This window comes from Entelurus aequoreus, linkage group LG05 (genome assembly GCF_033978785.1).
Source record: "Entelurus aequoreus isolate RoL-2023_Sb linkage group LG05, RoL_Eaeq_v1.1, whole genome shotgun sequence".
NCBI classification, from domain to species: domain Eukaryota; kingdom Metazoa; phylum Chordata; class Actinopteri; order Syngnathiformes; family Syngnathidae; genus Entelurus; species Entelurus aequoreus.
Genome location: NC_084735.1, coordinates 72,025,553 through 72,047,143, shown reverse-complemented (window position 1 = coordinate 72,047,143; position 21,591 = coordinate 72,025,553). Strand labels below are relative to the sequence as shown.

The following is a 21,591-nucleotide window of genomic DNA, read 5'->3' as shown; positions in this document are numbered from 1 at the left end:
GTGGGGGGAGAGAGTCGCCCCAAACACGCCGAGCTTCAGCAGGACACCCTTCCAATTATCTTCAGATCAAACACAAAAGGCCACAGCTGCAGATCACCACGTTTGACATTATTACTGTCCTATCTGGATGCTGAAAGATCAGTTTGTCAAACTCGCTAGAGGGGAGATGGATAACGTTCTTACAGTTTTTGTTTCTTTATGCCTGCAGCTGAAACCACAGAGCCTTAAAAAGGCCCAAAACAATACAGGCAAACCATCAAACATTTCATGTGAGCATCCAGGTGCATGTGTGTGCGTGTGTTGCAGTATATACTTTCACCAGATTTCCATTTCATCCATTCTCGCGTCTGTATTTTTTATTTTTTACCATCCACCTGAGACGTGAGCAGCATTCCTCGATACGCTTCGCACTCTTTTGCTCGTCTGTCCTCTGGGAGGAAATGTTAGCATCATGGAGGCTCACAAAAACAACAGTGGACTCAGTTTTTTTATATACAGTAGATCCCTTCCTATTTGCGGTACCATATTCACTCTTACACATATTCATTGATTTCTTTAAATCGTAACTTAAATCGAATGTGGTTTGATGACGCTACCTGTAGGGGCAAAAGTGCTGCAGCTTCGAATCCAGATTCACAAGCAGTAGTGGGTGTAGTAGTCAAAAATATACATATAGTATATATAGGGTATAGTTTATACTATATTTATAGTACTTACATTTTTAGAGTAATATGAATCAAGTAAAAGTAAAAAGTAGTCATCCAAATGATTACTTAAGTAAGACTTTTTTTTTTTTAAGATGGCGCTGCTATAGTGGCAGCTGGTTGCAGGATCTCTATGCTCTTATGTGTCTTCTGTGTTCTTTGACATTTCCCTCTTGTGTTTTACCTTTTGGTACAGGCCCCTTTGGCACTGCGGAACGAGGGGTGGCATTTTCGTGACTTCTGTGTTGCTTTTTGGTGATTTTTGTGGACTTTCACATCTGCCTTATTGAGGGATGCCTTTTGGCCATGGCTCGGTTGTTTGCACCTGAGACCAGCTACTGGCTCTGTCCCACACTGATGTTCGCGTGGAGAGACAGGACACAGGGGCTGCGTAGCTGCCGTTGGGCGTCGGGAGAAAGGGCGGAGGTTTGTGCCGTGTTTGCCATCGGTTGTCATGAGAGAGGTTTACTCTCTCTACAGCAGGATGCATGGGTTTCACAGAGCCCTGGCTGGATAATTATGTATAGAACACTGTCTCCCTGGACTCATCCGCACGGACCGGACATTGGCTGGAGGCTGGTGGGGAGCCTCGGAAGGAGTGGGCTCTCTCGGTCGCTTTGTTAGGTCTGTTCCTGTCTTTGGCCGTGCTGCCACACCCCAGGGGATGATGGCATGGAGCACCGCAGAGGCCACCGCGGTGTTCTATGTGGGTATTGAGATAGTGTTTTAGTTTTGTTGTTTGTCTATGCATGGTGCAATCGTATATACGCAATATGTATTATTTATAGTTTTTTTTTTTTTTTTACTTTTGTTGCTGTATGTAGAAATGGTGCTGCTGGAGTGGCAGCTGTTTGCATCAGCTCTTTTAATATCTTTAATGTCCTTTCTGATTGTAAAGTTTCTCTCTAGTTTTTATCTTATTTTCCACATAATTTACCCATTGTGGGATAAATAAAGTCCTACATAAATAAAATATATCCTATCCTTTCCAATGTATTCCACGAAAAAAATATTTCAGTACTGAGCAACTGGTGAGTAACTTTGTTTACTAGCTATTTGGGTCATGTCTTGTTTTGTTTTGGTTATTATTTACAGTGTAGTGTTCTGTTTTGTCATCTGCGCTCTTTCCTCTGTTTACTTTTCTTGTTGCTAAGTGCGCTAATTAGACACTCCTGTTTCTGTTTAGTGATTAGTGTTCCCACCTGTATCTTTAGTTAATCACTCCCCTTTATGTTATTTGGTTACCCAGCCTTAGTTGCTGGATAATTGTTCGCTACATGCGACAAGTTTCGCTTTTGGTTTGCGTCTGTTTAGTATGCCTTCTAGCTGTATGCTTGACGCTGCTACCTTTGTTTTTTTTTTGCTGCTAAAACTAGAGATGTCCGATAATGGCTTTTTTACCGATATCCGATATTCCGATATTGTCCAACTCTTAATTACGATATCGTTATCAACCGATACGATATATACAGTCGTGGAATTAACACATTATTATGCCTAATTTTGTTGTGATGCCCCGCTGGATGCATTAAACAATGTAACAAGATTCTCCAAAATAAATCAACTCAAGTTATGGACAAAAATGCCAACATGGCACTGCCATATTTATTATTGAAGTCACAATGTGCATACTTTTTTTTAACATGCCTCAAAACAATAACAGTGCACTACTTTTTCCTAACATGGTCACTACTGCCTAGTTTCTCTTGTTACATTCTTATTTTACTGTTATATTTTTATTCTCATTGTTGCTTTTTATTTTTATTCTTATTGTAATATTTTTCTATTCTGTTTCCATTTTTACCCCCATTATTTACTTTTTACTTTTTAAATTCGATCTCAATTCTGTACACTGCTGCTGGAATTTTAATTTTCCTGAGGGAACTCTCCTGAAGGAATCAATTAAGTACTATCTATCTATCTATCCAAACAGCAGCATGGAATTTGGGACATGATTTCCCTGAGAGAGACAATGAGGAGGTTGAGGTGGGCGGGGTTGGGGTGGGTGGGGGTAGGAGGTAGCGGGGGGTTTATATTGTAGCGTCCCGGAAGAGTTAGTACTGCAAGGGATTCTGGGTATTTGTTCTGTTGTGTTTATGTTGTGTTACGGTGCGGATGTTCTCCCGAAATGTGTTTGTCATTCTTGTTTGGTGTGGGTTCACAGTGTGGCGCATATTTGTAACAGTGTTAAACTTGTTTATATGGTCACCCTCAGTGTGACCTGCATGGCTGTTGACCAAGTATGCCTTGCATTAATTCGTGATGAGAACAGCCGGTAGATATTATGTGACTGGGATGGCACGCACGCAAAGGCAGTGCCTTTAAGGTTTATTGTCACTCTGTACCTCTCCCTACGTCCGTGTACACAGCGGCGTTTTAAAACATCATACATTTTACTTTTAGAAACCGATACCAATAATTATGACACCGATACCGATAATTTCCGATATTACATTTTAAAGCATTTATTTATCGACATCCCTAGCTAAAACTAAACTTGCCGTGAGCATCACACAGCGGCACAACACCTTTTTGTGTTGTTTCTTCCTTAAGATTAAATATTCTTACCTGCACATAGCCTCCTTCTTGTCCATTGCATCCTGAGTAACATGACTTTCGTCAACGCGACCAGTTAGTGACAGGTATTTATGTATTTATTTTCAACATGTTATTTATTGTTTTTATTTTATTTTAACTGCATTTCCACTTGTATTTTTGTCATGCTCTCATGTTTGATAACAGTAAAGTGTTCTGTTCTACTAGAGTATGTACTGTACCACAAAAGATTGTCGCTTATAATGTCATAACAGGGCTAATGTTAGCTAGCATATGATCAGCTATAACATATAAAACTGCTTTAACTTATGTTTTCTATAGTTGGATGTGGAAAATGACTGACTGAAATGTGAACATTTTTATTGACACAGATGACACCGCAGGATATTGCTGTTCTTTTTCGCAATTTGTAAGGTAAACATTGAAGAGGCGTGCTGCTTCCTCTGACTGCGAGTCGCACGCCCTTGTGTCACATTTTACGGCGTGGGGCCGCAGAAGTTTGATTGCGATCCTGTGACTGCCAGCCTCCGTTTGATTGGTGAAATGCAGTCGAACGTCACTAGTGTTTACGTTGGATTAAGAAAATAGAGTCACGTGACAGTGGCCGCCGGAAGAAGTCTCTCTAATGAACCAAAACAATACATCTTTGCAAGCAGTAATCAATAGATTATAAAGACATGTAATGATGATGTAAATAAATGTAGCATTTGAAATTAAATTGTGTAACGCACTACAAGTAGAGTTTCTTCTTCACAAAAATACTCAATTAAAATATGTTTCATTAAAACTACTCTGACAAGTACACATTTATTCTAAAAGTTACTTAAGTAAATGTAACACGTTACTATTCACTTCTGCTCACAAGTCAATCAAAAAGAAGCTCTGACAAGACTTGATGTTGTGTAAGTGCATGTTTTGTGAGTACAATAGCTTACTGTATGACTATAATTGTTTTTTAATGAGTAAAACTTAATGCAAAAGGCACTTATTATAAGGTAGTGTTCACTGGGGGCGTTGAACGTAACCTCTGTGAATAGCAGGGATCAACTGTACTTAATTGTTGGTGGTTTGGTGTATACAAAAGATTGCTCACTATGAGACTCTAGGGGCACTTGCTACTGTCAGAATACATTTTAAAAGCACACTTTGCACAATAAGGGACTTCTGAGTTTGAAAGAATCAGAATTAATGACTCTAGACAATAGCTGATGCTCTCCTGCAGCTGCTTCAATCTCAAACCTGCAGCAAAGCCAAGAGATGCAGGGATCAGCTGGCTGGCTGGATGCGCAAACAAATCAGAGGCATCATTGTGAGCTAAATCATGCACATTTGCTGTCAACAGGCTCAACTGAAGGGCAAGCTGACACTTCGGTGCCCCACATAGCTAACATACCATCCCCCTCTGATGCTCCCAAACAGCATGCTTATACTGTTAATTTGCTCAGACAAATAACGTAATCGGTCTTTTGCAGTATGTTGACAAAGGAGCATTTCTCTGCAAAGATGTCTTCATTGAGATGGAGCCACAACTGCGGGGTTTAAATTGGACAAGACTGTCTCCTCATATTGTGTTTGGACTCCAGCAAAGCCAGACAGAACCTCGCTGTGAGTGACTCCTAATGGACAACAGTCCAAGTTTGAGGAGTCAAGCTGCGCTCAGCTGCTTTGGTGCCAACACGCTTGCCAGGCGGGGGGCTTATGGGATTGATGGAGGAAGAGAGAAAGACATGACACTGACATGAACACTGGAATTAAAAAGTCCAGCTGAAGGAAAGCCTCACAGGCTCATTTGGAATACTACTGGAAACAGGAAGCTGCATGTTTAGAAGTGCTTAAAGATAGACCTAATGGCTGATTGGGTATTTGACAGGACAGGAAAAACACAGTAACTATCTTATTATGGCAAAATGTTAAGTTGTTAGTATACGTGTGCATGCTTTTAAGACATTACAGCACATTGAAGACAGTAACAAATGCTGCACATTTCTTCACCTCCAGCATTTAAACCCTGTAACTGTGCATCCCTGAGCCGGGCTGCAGAATGTAATCACCGGCAGACACATTTTAACAGTATTAACACATGTGGAAGGGGTTGGGAGGAGCAAGAGATGAATATGTATGAGCGACGCAGCAAAGAGGCACAAAGAAAAAATGAAGGACTGAACGTTACTGGAACTAAACACGCTGTCCTTTTAAACATGCAATAAAAGACACCACAGAGCTAAGTGTTGACGCACATTGATAGGGACGAGATGCTAGGATGCTGAGGTCTGCACTCTTTTAGGTGTTGTAAGCGTTGATATCTCTGAATTGGCTACTGTTGATCTAAAAAAAAAACAATCCCCCAGCTATCGTTATTTATTTATACACCTCGCCATTCTGTGTAAAGGGAATGGGGTAAGAGAACCCGATAAACCAGCAATGGAGATAGTAGGAGTTCCAATGTATGAAATTCTGAAATGTGAGCTAATATCACAAACAGCGAGCGCAAACATTTATGGCAGGAAACGTGCAGAAACTAGATCAGCAACTTAGGTGCTCATTGACAAGTGTTCCAAGGTAATTAGACAATTTTAATCAAACTGCACTTTGTTTGGTCTGAACACATTAATCAAACACAGTGTTTAAAGTAAGCAAACACAGCTTATAGAAAACACTTTGAGATATGGTTAGCATACTATCATTTCCGGGTGTGTTTTCTTGTATAGGTCAACCAGATAATTATTAGTGAATAAACAAAGCCTGATTTTGCACCACATCGCCTTTATTTGCGCTACTTCACTCACTACTTCCTGGTCCTGGAACCAATACCAACACTATCTCGTTTTTGTTATCAGAGCCATTATATGTTCCAGACAATTCTAGACAATCAAGATGTGGCTATTCCTTAAAATGATGCCTTAGGGTGAAAATGCCCATGAAATTATAAAATTATGGTACTAATAAAATGCTGATAAAAAGGAAAAGCACCACACCACACCCCCACACTAAGCCTGAGCCCTGCAGCCTCTCCACTACAACTGACCCAGAAAGCAACATTTAAAATACGATGATATGATAAAGCCCCCTTTTTAAACGGTATCCCACCCCCTACCCACGTCCCCAAATATGAATACCTTCAATCTTCTTCTCATCCCACATTGTGCTTTTACCCTCAGTGTCTGGTAATCTCATTTCAAAAAGCCTCTCTGTTGGCTGCCTCTGTTTTTGAAAGGAGAACTCCACATATTGTGCACCTCTGCCGAGGCTCTGAAGCCATCCTACGCAGCAAATAAATCACTTGACATCTTCCCAAATGTCCCACAGCTCTAGTTGCCAACTAGCAAACATACAACAGCATCAGCAGAAGTCAACACTACGGGTTTGCAAAAGAAAAGCGTTGACATGGGTTCATCCAGGGGGTTGTCAAAGAGGCGTGTCGACAAATTGCAGGAGAAAACAGACGGATAACAAATGAGCGTCTGAATGTGAATGAAATGAAAGAGAGTGCTGTGAACTTCCCCTGCTTTTCTAAGTGTCTTCCATCGCCACAGCAGAAGCCAAGAAACAGGAAGCCTTTTACCGAGCCAACTTGGAATGAGACAAGAGGGTGATAGCGACTGACATGTGGACGAGAGGCGGGGAAGGACAAGGTGTCTGCAGAACCGATGGGCCCATGAGTAGCAGTGACAATAAAATATGTGACAGGAAGTCCGCAGGTTTGATATTACAGCGGGCTTAACTGGAAGAACCTTTCACACAGAGACAATAAATTCCACTCCAGACTTGAGGCCGCAGCTGGAGACTGAACGGCTGTCTCTTAGACAAAGAAACCCAAAAGTGCCTCATGGGACGGAAAGCTGAATATCAGGAAAATGCCGGCCAGAAAAATCATGGTCGAGTCTTCATTGCCTGGAGGGAAAGAAGCCTCGGACAAAGATGGGTCTGTTCGGCATTAGTATGTTCTCTGTGCTGGACCGCAACATTAGGATGACCAGTTCTTAATGGGCAATAGTAAAAAGTGAAACAACGCAGTTGTTTTATATTCTGGAGATTTACACACGCAAACAAACAAGTGGTTCCAAAACCACTTCTCTTTCAAGTGAGTCAAAGCTTTTCTTCCTGTCACTCACACAAACCAGTGTCTTAATGGTTGCCAACAAACAACAGATGCTAATGGTGATGAATGAAGCTAAGAAATATGTCTTTTTTTGTACCAGTCTTCCCTTTCTTGTATTAAATATTGTCCGTCTCAAAAAAAAGAGATCTCTGGGTCAATACAGGTACTCCAGTCGGAAATCTCATAACCGGATTGTCCTAATTTTTCCTTAAAGGTGCCATATGTAATAATTTAATGTCAAGTCGTCATTAAATGGCCCTGATATGTCAAAAGGCATTAATATATCATGTTATTTTCGAATACCTTTATAACTGATAACGGTAGTTCAGCCGGGATATGCTCATTTCAAAATTAGATTTACAGCCCCAAAATATTGTTATTGTTTTAATTTCGATGCCCCACCCTCCACCGTTTCACCAATTAAAAAGTCTGTGAGTGTGTCACATCCCGGTTGCCAGTTACGCACCGCCCTCTTCGTCGAGCTACTGCCCCTGGTAAAGTTACTAAACATGTCAGACCTTAGAAAATCTAAAAGGCGTCATTACGATTCTCAATTTATTAGTGATAAAACCAGGAACAAAACGAGGATTTTCATCTTTAAAAGATAGAGGCGATTGAAGGCGGAGAAGATTTTTTCATCTCACGCCATACATGCTAATTTCCTCCCTGATAGGTAAGTCAGGCATTTACGTTTTCTTATTACATGTACAAAATGAAAATGTACATTTTGTATGTAAACTACATTGTCCAATACAGTCTATGATCTTGACTAACAAAGCTAGTATGTTCGTGCAACGAATACTTAGCATGCTAGCCCAGTCAATGACACATTGACACATAGGTTAAAGGGGAAATATATGCTTGTTAGTCTGTATATCGATGTGTCATCCAACTGACAGGGAAAAGTATATTTTCGACAAATAAAACCTATGTGGATATGGGTAGTGTCAGTGCCTATTTCGTTATCAATATGCTGATATGCTGAGGAAATGGGTTCCAACATTAGCACGGCTAATTGCGGTTTCTGGTACTGTATGTGCATATATATGGGGTGGTGTTTGCTTGGCACAATATAATGCATTACATGTAAGGATTTTTTACTTTGTGTATTGACATGGTAGTAGGCTATATGATTTATGCGTAACGTGGTTTTTGCGTAACGTGGGTTGGCTCATAGAATTGCACTCTGCTCTGAAAGATGGTGATGTGCGTACATGGAAGAAAATGCAGTGTGTCAGGTTGGATGCAACATGGAGTTATGCTGAACAAAATGTGGCGGTAATTTTACTGTTGGCCTTGACTTGCCATCAGAATCAGAATCAGAATCAGAAATACTTTAATAATCCCAGAGGGGAAATTAACATTTTCAGCACAATCCCATTCAAGATCAGACAAACATTACAGGGAGACAGTAGGCCAATGTGATATATAATATATTATTATATATTATTATTTATAATTATTTTGATGGTGGTCCGTGCGGTCAAACAACACATTTTAGCAGGCTAATGCCAACAATTTGTCCCGACTCCCGACGAAAATATTGGGTAACTTTACAAATACATTTGTCTAATTGACATCAGTAAAATGTGGCATAATTACTTAGTAAACCATCTTGCAAGAAGCATAAACAAGAGAAACCTACAGCGTAGGATTCGTCGACTGCCATTTGAAGTTCCTTGGAGTAGGATTCGGATTCGGCTGCGTATCTGGCAACCTCAGTCATGGAGAGTGGAAGGGGACTACATAATTTTGACAGTGATTGCAGTACCATTTCTGGCCACATTGCTACATATGGCACCTTTAAGACCCCATCCATCCATCCATTTTCTACCGCTTGTCCCTTTTGAGGTCGCGGGGGGTCGCTGGAGCCTATCTCAGCTGCCTGGACAAGTACCTTTAAGACCACTCTTCCTAAGTAATTTTTTACAGCTATTCATACAAAACCTTCTGCAGAATGCTACAGCCAGATGCAGACTCATCCAAGATGAATGCTATCAGTTTATTAGCTGTTCTCTTGGAGCATTGCTGCCTTTTTTTATCTCCTTATACTGCAAAACATCTGCAGCAGCTGTCCTCTCACAGTGATGCTGCCGTCATTTATCCATAATGCTCTCACACCGAAACAAAACAAAAATGTTGGCTTCTGCGTGACCACCTCGTACCTATTCAACAGTCTCAGGAAATGTCAGTGGGACTCTCCTTCGTCTATTCATCCATCAATCTATCCATACATCTATTCCTCTGTTCGTCCATCTATCTGTTGTTTCCACAGATCTAGAGGCATGAGTCTTTAAAGTTGCGATAGTTTGCTGTTTTGAACGAGAGCTCCAGCAGCTTTGTGTTGATGTTGATGACAAAAGGGACAAAAGAGGACTAACTATCAACTTTAATAGGTTTACGAATCCAATACTACAATGCCACGGGAAGGATGAGGGGCATGCGCAACTAGCACCCAGGTTTCCCATTCCAGACTCAACTTAAACAAAGAGTACTCCGCCTATTGGTAGGTCTCAGTGAATGTGTAACTCAATATTAAAGAATGAGTCACAGCGACTGAACTATTGGTGTGTGTTTTTCTTCGACACGTCTGGCATAATAACAGCAAGCTCGAGAGAAAACTTGAAGCCTTTTCCAGTCTTTTGTTCGCTGGTGGCCTCAGACACTCACTGAAAAAGAAGACACCATTCACGAGGTGGAGGAGATGCTGAAAAGACAGATCTCACAATTTAGTAGGGTTCAAGGTATGAAACAAAATACCAAGAATACAAGCTCTTTAGATTGCTGCCATGAAAGGAGTTCAGGCAAGGGATTAATTGTTGCTGCTGCTGTCATCCACTGGTGGGGCATCACCTTCCTCATCCCTCTTCCTCATGAAGCTGACCTCTGTGTGACACTTTGGCGCCTAAAACACAATCTCACGGGTTTCTGGGATATTTACCGGAGGTTAAGACCCCATTATTTGTCCATGAGGACATGGGTCACAGTGTGACACCTAAGGGTTTTGAAAAGAAGCAGCTGGAGATGTTCAGGAGAGCAGTAAGAAATCGAATGACGGTTTCACCAACTCCTTGACATGTATATCTGGTCTAAAGACTGAACTCTAGAAACACACATCATTATTGATCACATGTATACCAATGGGCATCTTTTGAATTTCCACAATTAAAGGTACTCCTTCTTATGCAAACTTGACTTTCTAATGATGTTCTAACAGTACCAGTAAGCACCATTCATGCCCACCAAACTTTTGAAAAAATTATAACCTTCCTCATTTGTTTACTCCACGTTTGGGAGAAGACATAAAATTTGAAGTTCCAGGTTTTCATCATGAAGGAAAACACTTTATAATATGATACCGCCTCTGACCTACCCCTAACTAGTTCAGTATGTACATGCATACCGCCGAATAGGACATTTGGGGCAGTGTGGCTCAGATAGTAGAGCGGCTGTCCAGAAACTTAAGGGTTCCTGGTATGAATCCAGATCCTAGTCAATGCCTTGCTCTTAGTGCCACCCACAAAGGTATGTGAATGTTAGGTGATGGTCAGAGAGGCCGTAGGTGCACATTGGCAGCCACGTTTCCGTCAGTTTACCCCAGGGCAGTTGTGGCTACAAATGTAGCTTACCACCACCAAAGTGTGAATGTATAATGGGTTCTTGTGTATGCGCTTTGAGTCACTAGAAAAAAGCACTATATAAATATCATTATTACTTTTATTTAAAACATGTTTTTTTTAAAAACAGGCTTTGCTGCACATTTTAAATGACGAGTGCAGAGATATAGTGTATGCGTAAAAATCAAAAGCTCTTCTTGGAAACACAGATAGGAGTGCACAAATTAGCATTATCATCAAAAATCTAAACACGCAAAACGGGATGTTATAAATCCGGTATCGCTTACGGAAATCACATGAAACTGTCCAACTTCCAGCATCATCAATACATATCGGCCAATACACGATTGACTGACTCTAAATGACACTAATTGTTATTTAAAATTGTTGAAAAATGTCACAACATTGGACCTTTGAGACTAGAGCTGCTCAGGTAACAGGTCCTCCTGCTCAGCTCCTCTTACTGGCCCTTTCTCCTTCTGACTCACCAGGTAATGTCCTCTCTACACAGCTGGAGAGGGTCATGGGGGTGGTGGGGGTCATATGACAGACAGCAGCCTTCGGCCCAATCAGCCGCTGCGCCGCATTCCATTCGACCTGTCGTCTGCGGATTGTTTGATATGGGATAACCTTGACTTGCTCACCAGTCTTTTTCTAGAGCGTCACCTTCACTGACATCTTGACATTTCCAGTTTGTCGATGAATGTCTTTTTTTTCTCTTATGGCTTCAGGGAAAGCAACGGCAAACATCAACTACATCAAACATCCCTAAGACTATCCATCACTTCTGCTTCTTCTACAACAAACGTGATAATTACATTTTTAGGTGGTACAATAGCAGTTTCATCACAGGTTTAACAATAAAACCTATATTGTTTCATCTGTATTCTGTACCCTTCAGTATGGTTTGATGATGACCATTGCTGTTTAGTGACTGGAGTGGAAACGCAAGCAGGATCACGGTTTACCTTGGTGGAAACATGGCTAATGTCATGCATGTAAAGATGACCTTCCCGACGTTAATCCTAACAGCTTTGCTTGATCCCTTCACCGGGCACAAAGTCAGAGAGACACGCTGACATCTTGATCTTCAATTTTTTTAATCATCACCTAAACCAACGCACCTGCAGTCGCTGACTGGATGCAGATTAAAGTCATTTTCAACAGTTAAAACAAACCCGTGGCGTTTTCTGATCTGCAGTCTCTGGATTGATGAGTGTATCATTACTGGGGGCAGCGGTGAGGGGGGATTGTCAGGGGGGTGTTGTTTGGGGTCAGTCGCGTTTGGAAGTCTCTGCTTTTGTTCAAATCTTGTCAAGTGTGAAAAACGGGGCCAGGCCTCAGGCCCTCTGCTGCATCACCATCACACCAACTACACCATTACAACATTTTACATTTCAGACACAACAAACCTTTGCCTTAATTATTAATGTATAGCAATGATCCGCCAAAGGTCTTCTTATAAACATCCCTGTGGCTACAATTGTACGCAGTTAGCACAGCTGCTGATGGATATGGATTCTCTGGAAAATAATTAAACAGTCCAAATTTGTGAAAAACAGTTAGCTGTAACCTTATTTCCGCGCTAAAGATTGATCTAATTAACAGTGCAGTGGTTAAAATGAAAAACTTAATCAGCACTACCAGAAATATTGTATAATGTATGATAGCATAGTTGCTAATGAGAACTAATTGACAACAGTTCTTATTGACAACAAAACAACCAAGCGTTATCAGTACAAAATTGTGAAAATCTTGCAAGAGTTAGCTTTAAGTTTGCATCTCTGCCTAAGATTGATCTTATAATCATGGCTGTGTTTCAAATTAAACACAGCTAGTCATCACCGACGCATATACTAACATACTGCTATCAGTCTAAATTACGAAAAAATATTCAACAACTTAGCTTCAACCTCGTATCTCTGCTTAAGATTGATCTTGTAAATACCGCCATGGTTCAAATTCGACAGTCAGCACGTCTCGTAGAAGATTCCAGCATTGTTGCAAATGACTATTGATTTGGCAGAAAATGACTACCAAGCGGACAGCACGATGGCAGAGGGGTTAGTACATCTGCCTCACAATACGAAGGTCCTGAGTAGTCCTGAGTTCAATCCCGGGCTCGGGATCTTTCTGTGTGGAGTTTGCATGTCCTCCCCGTGACTGCGTGGGTTCCCTCCGGGTACTCCGGCTTCCTCCCACCTCCAAAGGCATGCACCTGGAGATAGGTTGATTGGCAACACTAAATTGGCCCTAGTGTGTGAATGTGAGTGTCTATCTGTGTTGGCCCTGCGATGACTTGTCCAGGGTGTACCCCGCCTTCCGCCCGATTGTAGCTGAGATAGGCTCCAGCGCCCCCCCGCGACCCCAAAGGGAATAAGCAGTAGAAAATGGATGGATGGATGACTACCAAGCGCTTTCATTTAAAATTTGTGGAAACATTTGTAAGAATTAGCGTTACCCTTGTATCTCCACTAGGAATGTAGCGAAATGACAATTTTTATATCACAGTTATTGTCACCAAAATTATCACGTTTGTCATTATCACGGTATAGTTGAATGTGCTCAAAAAGTAGTCATAAATACAATAAATAAATAGCCACACAATCTACTTTCTTGGCAGAATAAATATGTTAAATAATGATATTGTTCTGGATATTGTTCAGGCCATACTGTGAATTAAAAAATGTATCTGTGATGTCACACAAATTCACTTACTGTTGTCACATTCCTTCGACTATCGATCAATTCTGACTAATAGAGCCGAGCCTATAGGTTCAATTTGTACAATTTAATTTCTTTGTTGCTCAGACAGTAATGTGTTTACATAGGCTTAGGTTGGCGTATGTCGTTTTATGATGGGGAAAGAGGTTAATGTGTATTGTATTCATGTTAGCATTTAGGCTAGCTGGCGGTAGGTTGCTTCTCCAGTCATGAGCAGTGTTTATCAAAGAGTTATCGATTAGTTTAATGATAATTTTAATTTAAAACGATAATACTAACCGTGGGTAGTTTTATCGCGGTTTATCATTATATCGTTTATAGTTACATCCCTTATCTCCACCTCCGATTGATTTTATGAATAACGCTGCAGTTCAAATGTAACAGTTTGTCAGCACTGAAAAATAGTTTGTAGAAGATGATAGCATATTCGCCAGAAAATAAATCTTAAAACAAGTTAGCTATAACCTTGTATCTCCGCTTAAGATTGATCTTGTAAATATTTCCATGGTTAGAATTCCACACCGTAAATCAGCACGGATTGTAGAGGATGGAGTTGCAAAACAGTCTTGATTTGGCGGAGAATAACTACCATGCCCTATCAGTCCAAAACCTTGTATGTCGAACTGAGATTGCTCAATAACACACTCATTTTTGTCCCCCCAAAAAAAGACTACTGGGACTAAAATCTCCAAAAACATGTTTGATTCTGATGACCAGTGTCCCTTGGCTTCCATTCATATGTGTACTTGCGTGCAAACAAACATGTAGTCCGAGATAAAAACATTGCATAACCTGTGTTTCTTCCTTCCTGCTGATATAAGGCAGCTGCAGAGAAAAGTAACTTTCAGTTTCACACCCAAAGCAAGAAATGAGTCACTTGGTTGGGTAAAAGGGAAATTAGCCTCCTGCTGAAGGCAGCTTTTTCGGCTTTCCCCTCAACTAAAACGACAAAATTGGCTGTTTGGGAATACTTCAGCTGCTGTAAAAATACAGATGGACACAAAGGAAGTTTAGCACTCTCTGATGCTAAACGTACTTCCGGACACAATAGCAATGACAAAGGCGAAAATTTGAACATGATCGTGCATCCACCATAGCAGCAACCATCGCTATTTAATAAGTTCAATGTCAAATTAAAGTTGTGTTGACATTAACTAACTACACGTTGTATCTAAAATTAGTGAAACAAATACTAACTCCTTACCAATATTTGTAATAACGCTCTTACGAATACAAACGCTATTACTTTTACTAGTAACAAGTAATCTAATTAATTACTCTTATGTACGTTGCAACGCCGTTAACGATGCGTTTGATGTAATGTGGCACGCTATTTTTTATGTGGTTTTATGTCAACAAGACAGCGTCAGAAGCAAAGCAAGTTAAATGCAGGTAATATTTTTTTACTAATGAAACAACCAGCATCGTACTAAAATGAACTGGATTTCAAATAAAAGGCAACATCACACAGCAAACATCATGTAATACACGCACACATACACATTACTACTACGAGTTAATAATGAACAACAAATCAATGATTGAAGTGACAAGCTTGTAATCCTACAATACCCCCGTATGTGGACAAAAAGATATGATTCAATCTCTTTATTAACCAGAGGCAACACAAACCAGTGAAAAGATTCAACAGAGCTGTCTTCACTGTCAGTAAACTAACGCTGTTAAAATCCTGCTCAAAGCGTGCTTTCGCTGACGTTACACATCACACACAAACACATTTTCTGCCCTCATGAAACGTCTATCAGCATATGCCATATATGTGATATTTTTTCTTTTTTGAGTAACACATTAATTACTTTCGGTAGTACTTAATGACATTTATTAAATAGTAAATCCATTAAATAGACAACTACTTTTTGGTAAAGTAATGAGTAACTAAAATGTATTACTTTTTCAAAGTAATTTTCTGAACACGGTTAGTGACACAAATACACATTTTTTGCTGATGAAGTTATAGCATGCTAACATCTGCTAGCTAACATGACGCGAAGAATAGAAGCACAGTCATAATGTTATATTTTACTTTAATGCTAAAAAAAAGTTACAATTCAGGCAGACAATTAGTCATTGATGATTATTAATTGATAACATTAATAGATGGTATAGTACAGTACATACTCGAAATTCAAAAAAACACAGCAATGCAGTGTTATCTCAGATAACTGTACATTTGATGCGAAAACTTTCATTTCAGTCAATTGAAACTCGAGACTCGACTTGGACATGGGACGAAAGACTTGAGACTTGATTTGGACTTGGAAAAAATGACTTGTGAACATCTGTGGTACTTGATACTTAAACATGTTCGAAATCAACTAAACCATTACCGTGTACTTTTCTAAAAAAAAACAAAAAGGTGTCATGTTCAAGGACAATAAGTTACAGTTTAACTACACGTCTGCTGAAAGTCAAATATGACCTATGCCAATGACTTTTTTACCTTTTGCTCGATCGGCCCCTGGAAGGAATAATTTACTTTCTGTCGTACACACACACCCACACACACATACAAATCATTCCGGACCAGAAGGGCAAACATAAGTACATGCCATATCTATTTAAGATGGAGTCCATCATGTGTGGTGTTGGATTTAAATAGTGATAGTTAAACGACAATAGAGGGGCACCATATATTGATTTTTGTTCGATGGCCACAGCTGGGTGACGTGAACACATTCCGCTGTCAGCACTGATAATCACAGATGCTCGCCGTGGCTTCTATCCAGAAAAAAACTTAAACGATGGCCGTGTTGGTTATTTGGCAGGATAGAGCAAAAACTGCAGGAGCAGAGCTCAAGACAAGTACATTTGGGGCAGACCTGTTTGATTAATCAAAATATAAGTTTTGCTTTGCTAATGCTAAAAAGGTGCTAACCAACTACGCGTCAGCATAACAATCGATTATTAAGAATTCTATCGATCGCGTGAAACCGATTAATCGCGTCTTGAAGCAATTGAGGAAAATCTGACTGCACTACCTGGCTGCAGCCAGCAGGGGTGCTGTCCATCTTGTTAATAACAATATATTTAAAAGTATGACTTTATTTAAAATTTTTAACCAGGATTGCACCTATTAAATTCCCCCCGCCCCCTCGTCGCCTCTCTATGAGAGCAAATGTACCACGGAGTCTCCGATAACCGCCTTTTCAGAAATTATTGCCATTGACAGTTGTGGCTGTGGGCAACCTCTTAATGTAGTTTGTTGTTATTTGCCTTAAACAACGATAGTAGCTTTTATTTAGAGCATAGGTGTCAAACTCTGGCCCGTGGGCCAAATTTGGCCCGCCGTGTAATTTCACTTGGCCCTTGAGGCGATATCAAATTAACACTAGAGCTGGCCCGTTGATTATATACAGCGGCGGTGCCGCGGTAACACAGCATTAACCGCTAATTCTCATACTTGTCAACTCTCCCGGGAGACTCACAAATTTCAGTATTTTGTAGCATCCCGGAAGAGTTAGTGCTGCAAAGGATTCTGGGTATTTGTTCTGTTGTGTTTATGTTGTGTTACGGTGCGGATGATCTCCCGAAATGTGTTTGTCATTCTTGTTTGGTGTGGCTTCACAGTGTGGCGTATAATTCTAACAGTGATAAAGTTGTTTATACGTCCACCCTCAGTGTAACCTGTATCGCTGTTGATCAAGTATGCGTTGCATTCACGTGTGTGTGCGTACAGAAGCCGCACATATCTTGTGACTGGGCCGGCACGTTGTTAGAATGGATGAAAAGCGGACGTAACGACAGCTCGTAGAGGACGTTAAAGGCAGTGCCTTTAAGGCATGCCCCCAAGACTGCGGTCCGGGTGGACTACGAGATATAATGACTGATGAACACCTTCGTTCGATAATGAAGGTTGCCTCAGCTCAAAGCCTGAGCCCCGACATGCAGGTATCTGGCTTGGGCACATCAGATTAGATCAGTGTGTTGCAAACTGAGCAGTTTAAAGTCCTGAATGGTTGGTTATTTTCAAATGTTTTAGCTTGTGGAAAAAGTTTATGTTGATATTTACCTCAGAAGACTGCAAATAGAAAAGAGGCCTTCAATTTTTATTTAAATTGTACTTGATATGCCATTGATATTTTTTAATTATTATTATTATTATTTGAAACTCGATTTTGCATGTCACTGTAAAGTTATATAAGCCTTGCTTGTTCAATATTCAATGCAAAACTTGTTTGGGTCCCTATTAAAAGGTTAATTTGTTCAACCTTGGCCCGCGGCTTTGTTCAGTTTTAAATTTTGGCCCACTCTGTATTTGAGTTTGACACCCCTGATTTAAAGTATCAGCATAATTTATCTTGGACTTTAAAAAATTGCTACTCCGCGGTCGGTTTGAAACTCGCACAGTTGTTTACAGTAGATGCCGAGGTAATAATGCTAACTGAGCAGTGTGCTCCTGGTGCTGCACGAGTATAGAGTGATACCTCAACTCAACAGTGTCCCAACTTAATGGGTGTGTCTCTCAGCTAATTGTTATGCTTTAGGTCGAAAGCAAATATGTGTGTTGCAAGCATGCCCGACATTTGTTGGCGTAACAAATGTCACAATGAACCCCGTAAGAGCCGAAACCAAAACATCTGGTCGCACTCGCTAGCATTAGCTTATAGCGAGAGATCAACATAACTTTGTCTTTCCAAGCATTGGAAGGAAGAAAGTGATTGTGAAGGACAGAGCTGAGAAGAAAAAGTGGGTGATATTCATTGAATTAAAAAAATAAAACATCAAAAACATGAGTGTAGAAGCAATTGGAGCGTACCACTGCTAGTCTGAGTTGATAATGCCAGCCAAGAATTTTAAAATAGTATTTAAACAGTGCACATTTAACCATGAAAATATGGAAAAGCTGCTGATGGTGTGTTTGACGAAGAAGAAGCTGGAAGGAGACACAGTGTAAGCGCACACTCCAAGGTAAACGGCGTAGGCGGTTATTACATTACCTCATTGTTCGCATCTTCTGTTATATTGTTTCATACGATATTTCATATTTAAAGTTTGTTTTTAAAAGGCATGCTACATGTTCAAATTGTGCCGTTTGGGGGTGGGGGAGAGGCACCAATAACATTGATTTGCAATTCATTCATATGGGTGACACTGATTTGAGATACAAGTGTTTTGACTTAAAGGCCTACTGAAACCCACTACTACCGACCACGCAGTCTGATAGTTTATACATCAATGATGAAATCTTAACATTGCAACACATGCCAATACGGCCGGGTTAACTTATAAAGTGCAATTTTAAATTTCCCGCTAAACTTCCGGTTGAAAACGTCTATGTATGATGACGTATGCGCGTGACGTCAGTAGTTAAACGGAAGTATTCCACACCATTGAATACAATACAAAAAAGCTCTGTTTTCATCTCAAAATTCCACAGTATTCTGGACATCTGTGTTGGTGAATCTTTTGCAATTTGTTTAATGAACAATGAAGACTGCAAAGAAGAAAGTTGTTGGTGGGATCGGTGTATTAGCGGCTGGCTGTAGCAACACAACCAGGAGGACTTTGACTTGAATAGTAGACGCGCTAGCCGACGCTAGCCGACGCTAGCCGCCGACCGCACAGAAGATCGGGTGAAGTCCTTCGTCCTTCCGTCGATCACTGAAACGCAGGTGAGCACGGGTGTTGATGAGCTGGCTGGCGTAGGTGGAGCGCTAATGTTTTTATCATAGCTCTGTGAGGTCCCGTTGCTAAGTTAGCTTCAATGGCGTCGTTAGCAACAGCATTGTTAAGCTTCGCCAAGCTGGAAAGCATTAACCGTGTATTTACAGCTCCATGGTTTAATAGTATTGTTGATTTTCTGTCTATCCTTCCAGTCAGGGGTTTCTTTCTGCATTTAAGCATGATGCTATCACGTTAGCTCCGTAGCTAAAGTGCTTCACCGATGTATTGTTGTGGAGATAAAAGTCACTGTGAATGTCCATTTCGCGTTCTCGACTCTCATTTTCAAGAGGATATAGTATCCGAGGTGGTTTAAAATACAAATCTGTGATCCACAATAGAAAAAGGAGAAAGTATGGAATCCAATGAACCAGCTTGTACCTAAGTTACGGTCAGAGCGAAAAAAGATGCATCCTGAACTGCACTCTAATCCTTCACTCTCACTTTCCTCATCCCCGAATCTTTCATTCTGGCTCAAATTAATGGGATAATCGTCGCTTTCTCGGTCCGAATCGCTCTAGCTGCATTGTAAACAATGGGGAAATGTGAGGAGCCCTTCAGCCTGTGACGTCACGCTACTTCCGGTACAGGCAAGGCTTTTTTTTTATCAGCGACCAAAAGTTGCAAACTTTATCGTCGATGTTCTCTACTAAATCCTTTCAGCAAAAATATGGCAATATCGCGGAATGATCAAGTATGACACATAGAATGGATCTGCTATCCCCGTTTAAGTAAAACCAATTCATTTCAGTAGGCCTTTAATTAAGAGCTGCGTCATGGAATCAATTAAACTCGTAAGTTGAGGGATTTTATTCCCACATTCTCATGCACTTCCAATCGTCATCATAATGGGGAACATGCTAGCATTAACAATATAATCAACATATTTCATGACCCCCCCCCCCCCCCAAAAAAAAATATAACAAATCAAAATATATGTGTGTAGCATCAGATATCCACGAGGCCATCATGACTTACATGAAAATATGTTGTTTCCTAACCTTATCAGCTAAAAACTTGGAACACACTAGTGTAAGGCCACAAAGGGTGATGATGGAAACCCCCCTCTTCCTCATCCTCCTCCTTCTTCTTCACTAAACCAACCCTCTACGAGCCTCGCCCCTCTCTTCCTTCCTTCCTCGCCCTCATTTTGGGGATGCAGGAGCTCATCAGTATCATACTGTATTTTTTTTTTTTGGCAAGTCAAAAATTGCTTCCAGCTTACTGCAGTGCAAAAACACGAGTGGGCTGAAACAATAATGGAGTTCCACTTATTAAGGCTCTGATAAGTAGTCACACTTTGGATGTTAAATGGAGGCTGACTCCACATGCTCTTGCGATGGGACTTAACCCAGCATCCTCATCGGGGACACACAAAAAGATTGAGCATCCCGAAGATGAGAGCAGGTTCGTGGGAGGAGGGGCGGAGGGGCCATGCAGGACTCACCAGTCAGTGTCGGAAGTCTCGTCAATGACGTCCTGGTAGGCGGTGAGCAGAGCCAGTCTGTTCTTTGCGAGATTCACAGCCATGTTCGAGCCCGGCGAGCATCCAGGCCGCTGCTGATGGGAGAAAAGACGCGGAATGAGCCCCTCTGAGGCGACGGCGGCAGCAGCAGGAGGAGGAAGTCCTGAGTGGGGGAGACAAAGGGAAACGTCACGGTGGCCGAGAGGTCCTAGTGCCGGAAATTTACACATTGATAAGCCCGTTTGTGCCACGTGAACGTTTCTGTGCTGTCAAAAATCCCAACAAGTACATCACAGCAAATCATAACAGGCGTCAGGCCCAATGAAAGAAGGCAATGAAAAAAATAAATAAAACAAGACATCTGTTATTTGTCTTGCGGAAAGATGCATGTCCTAATATTTAAGGAATTCGTTTAACAACTAGAGACATATTTACATGCACAAAACATAGAATTGTAAAATGATAATGATGATGTTGTATACAAATCTTTATAATTCATGAGTCATGAATACTTGAGGGATCCATAAAAGGTAAAAGAGAAAAAATCTAATTGATTTTTTTTTTTTAAAGAGACTAGTGAAAGTTGACGTTGATGATAGTAAAAAAAAATCAACATTTCAAGAAGCATAAGGTTAGAAAAAGTTTACAAATATTTTGCTCGAGGCATTAAATACTTAAAAAAATAAAAATAAAAGAAATTAATGATAAATACAGATAATATAGTACTATTAAGACCAGGGGTCC

At 40.7% G+C, this 21,591-nt stretch overlaps 1 protein-coding gene across 5 annotated transcripts in view; it reads right to left on the bottom strand.

Moving 5' to 3' along the window:
* The window catches only part of dbn1 (drebrin 1), an 83,684-nt gene extending 62,592 nt beyond the window's left edge, over positions 1-21,092 (bottom strand). For all 5 annotated transcript variants that reach the window (XM_062048850.1, XM_062048851.1, XM_062048853.1 and 2 more), the window contains exon 1: positions 20,830-21,092. In XM_062048850.1, coding sequence (XP_061904834.1) covers positions 20,830-21,077 — 248 coding nt within the window. In that variant the 5' untranslated portion in view covers positions 21,078-21,092. The remainder of the gene's footprint in view (positions 1-20,829) is intronic.
* Positions 21,093-21,591: the final 499 nt, after the last annotated feature.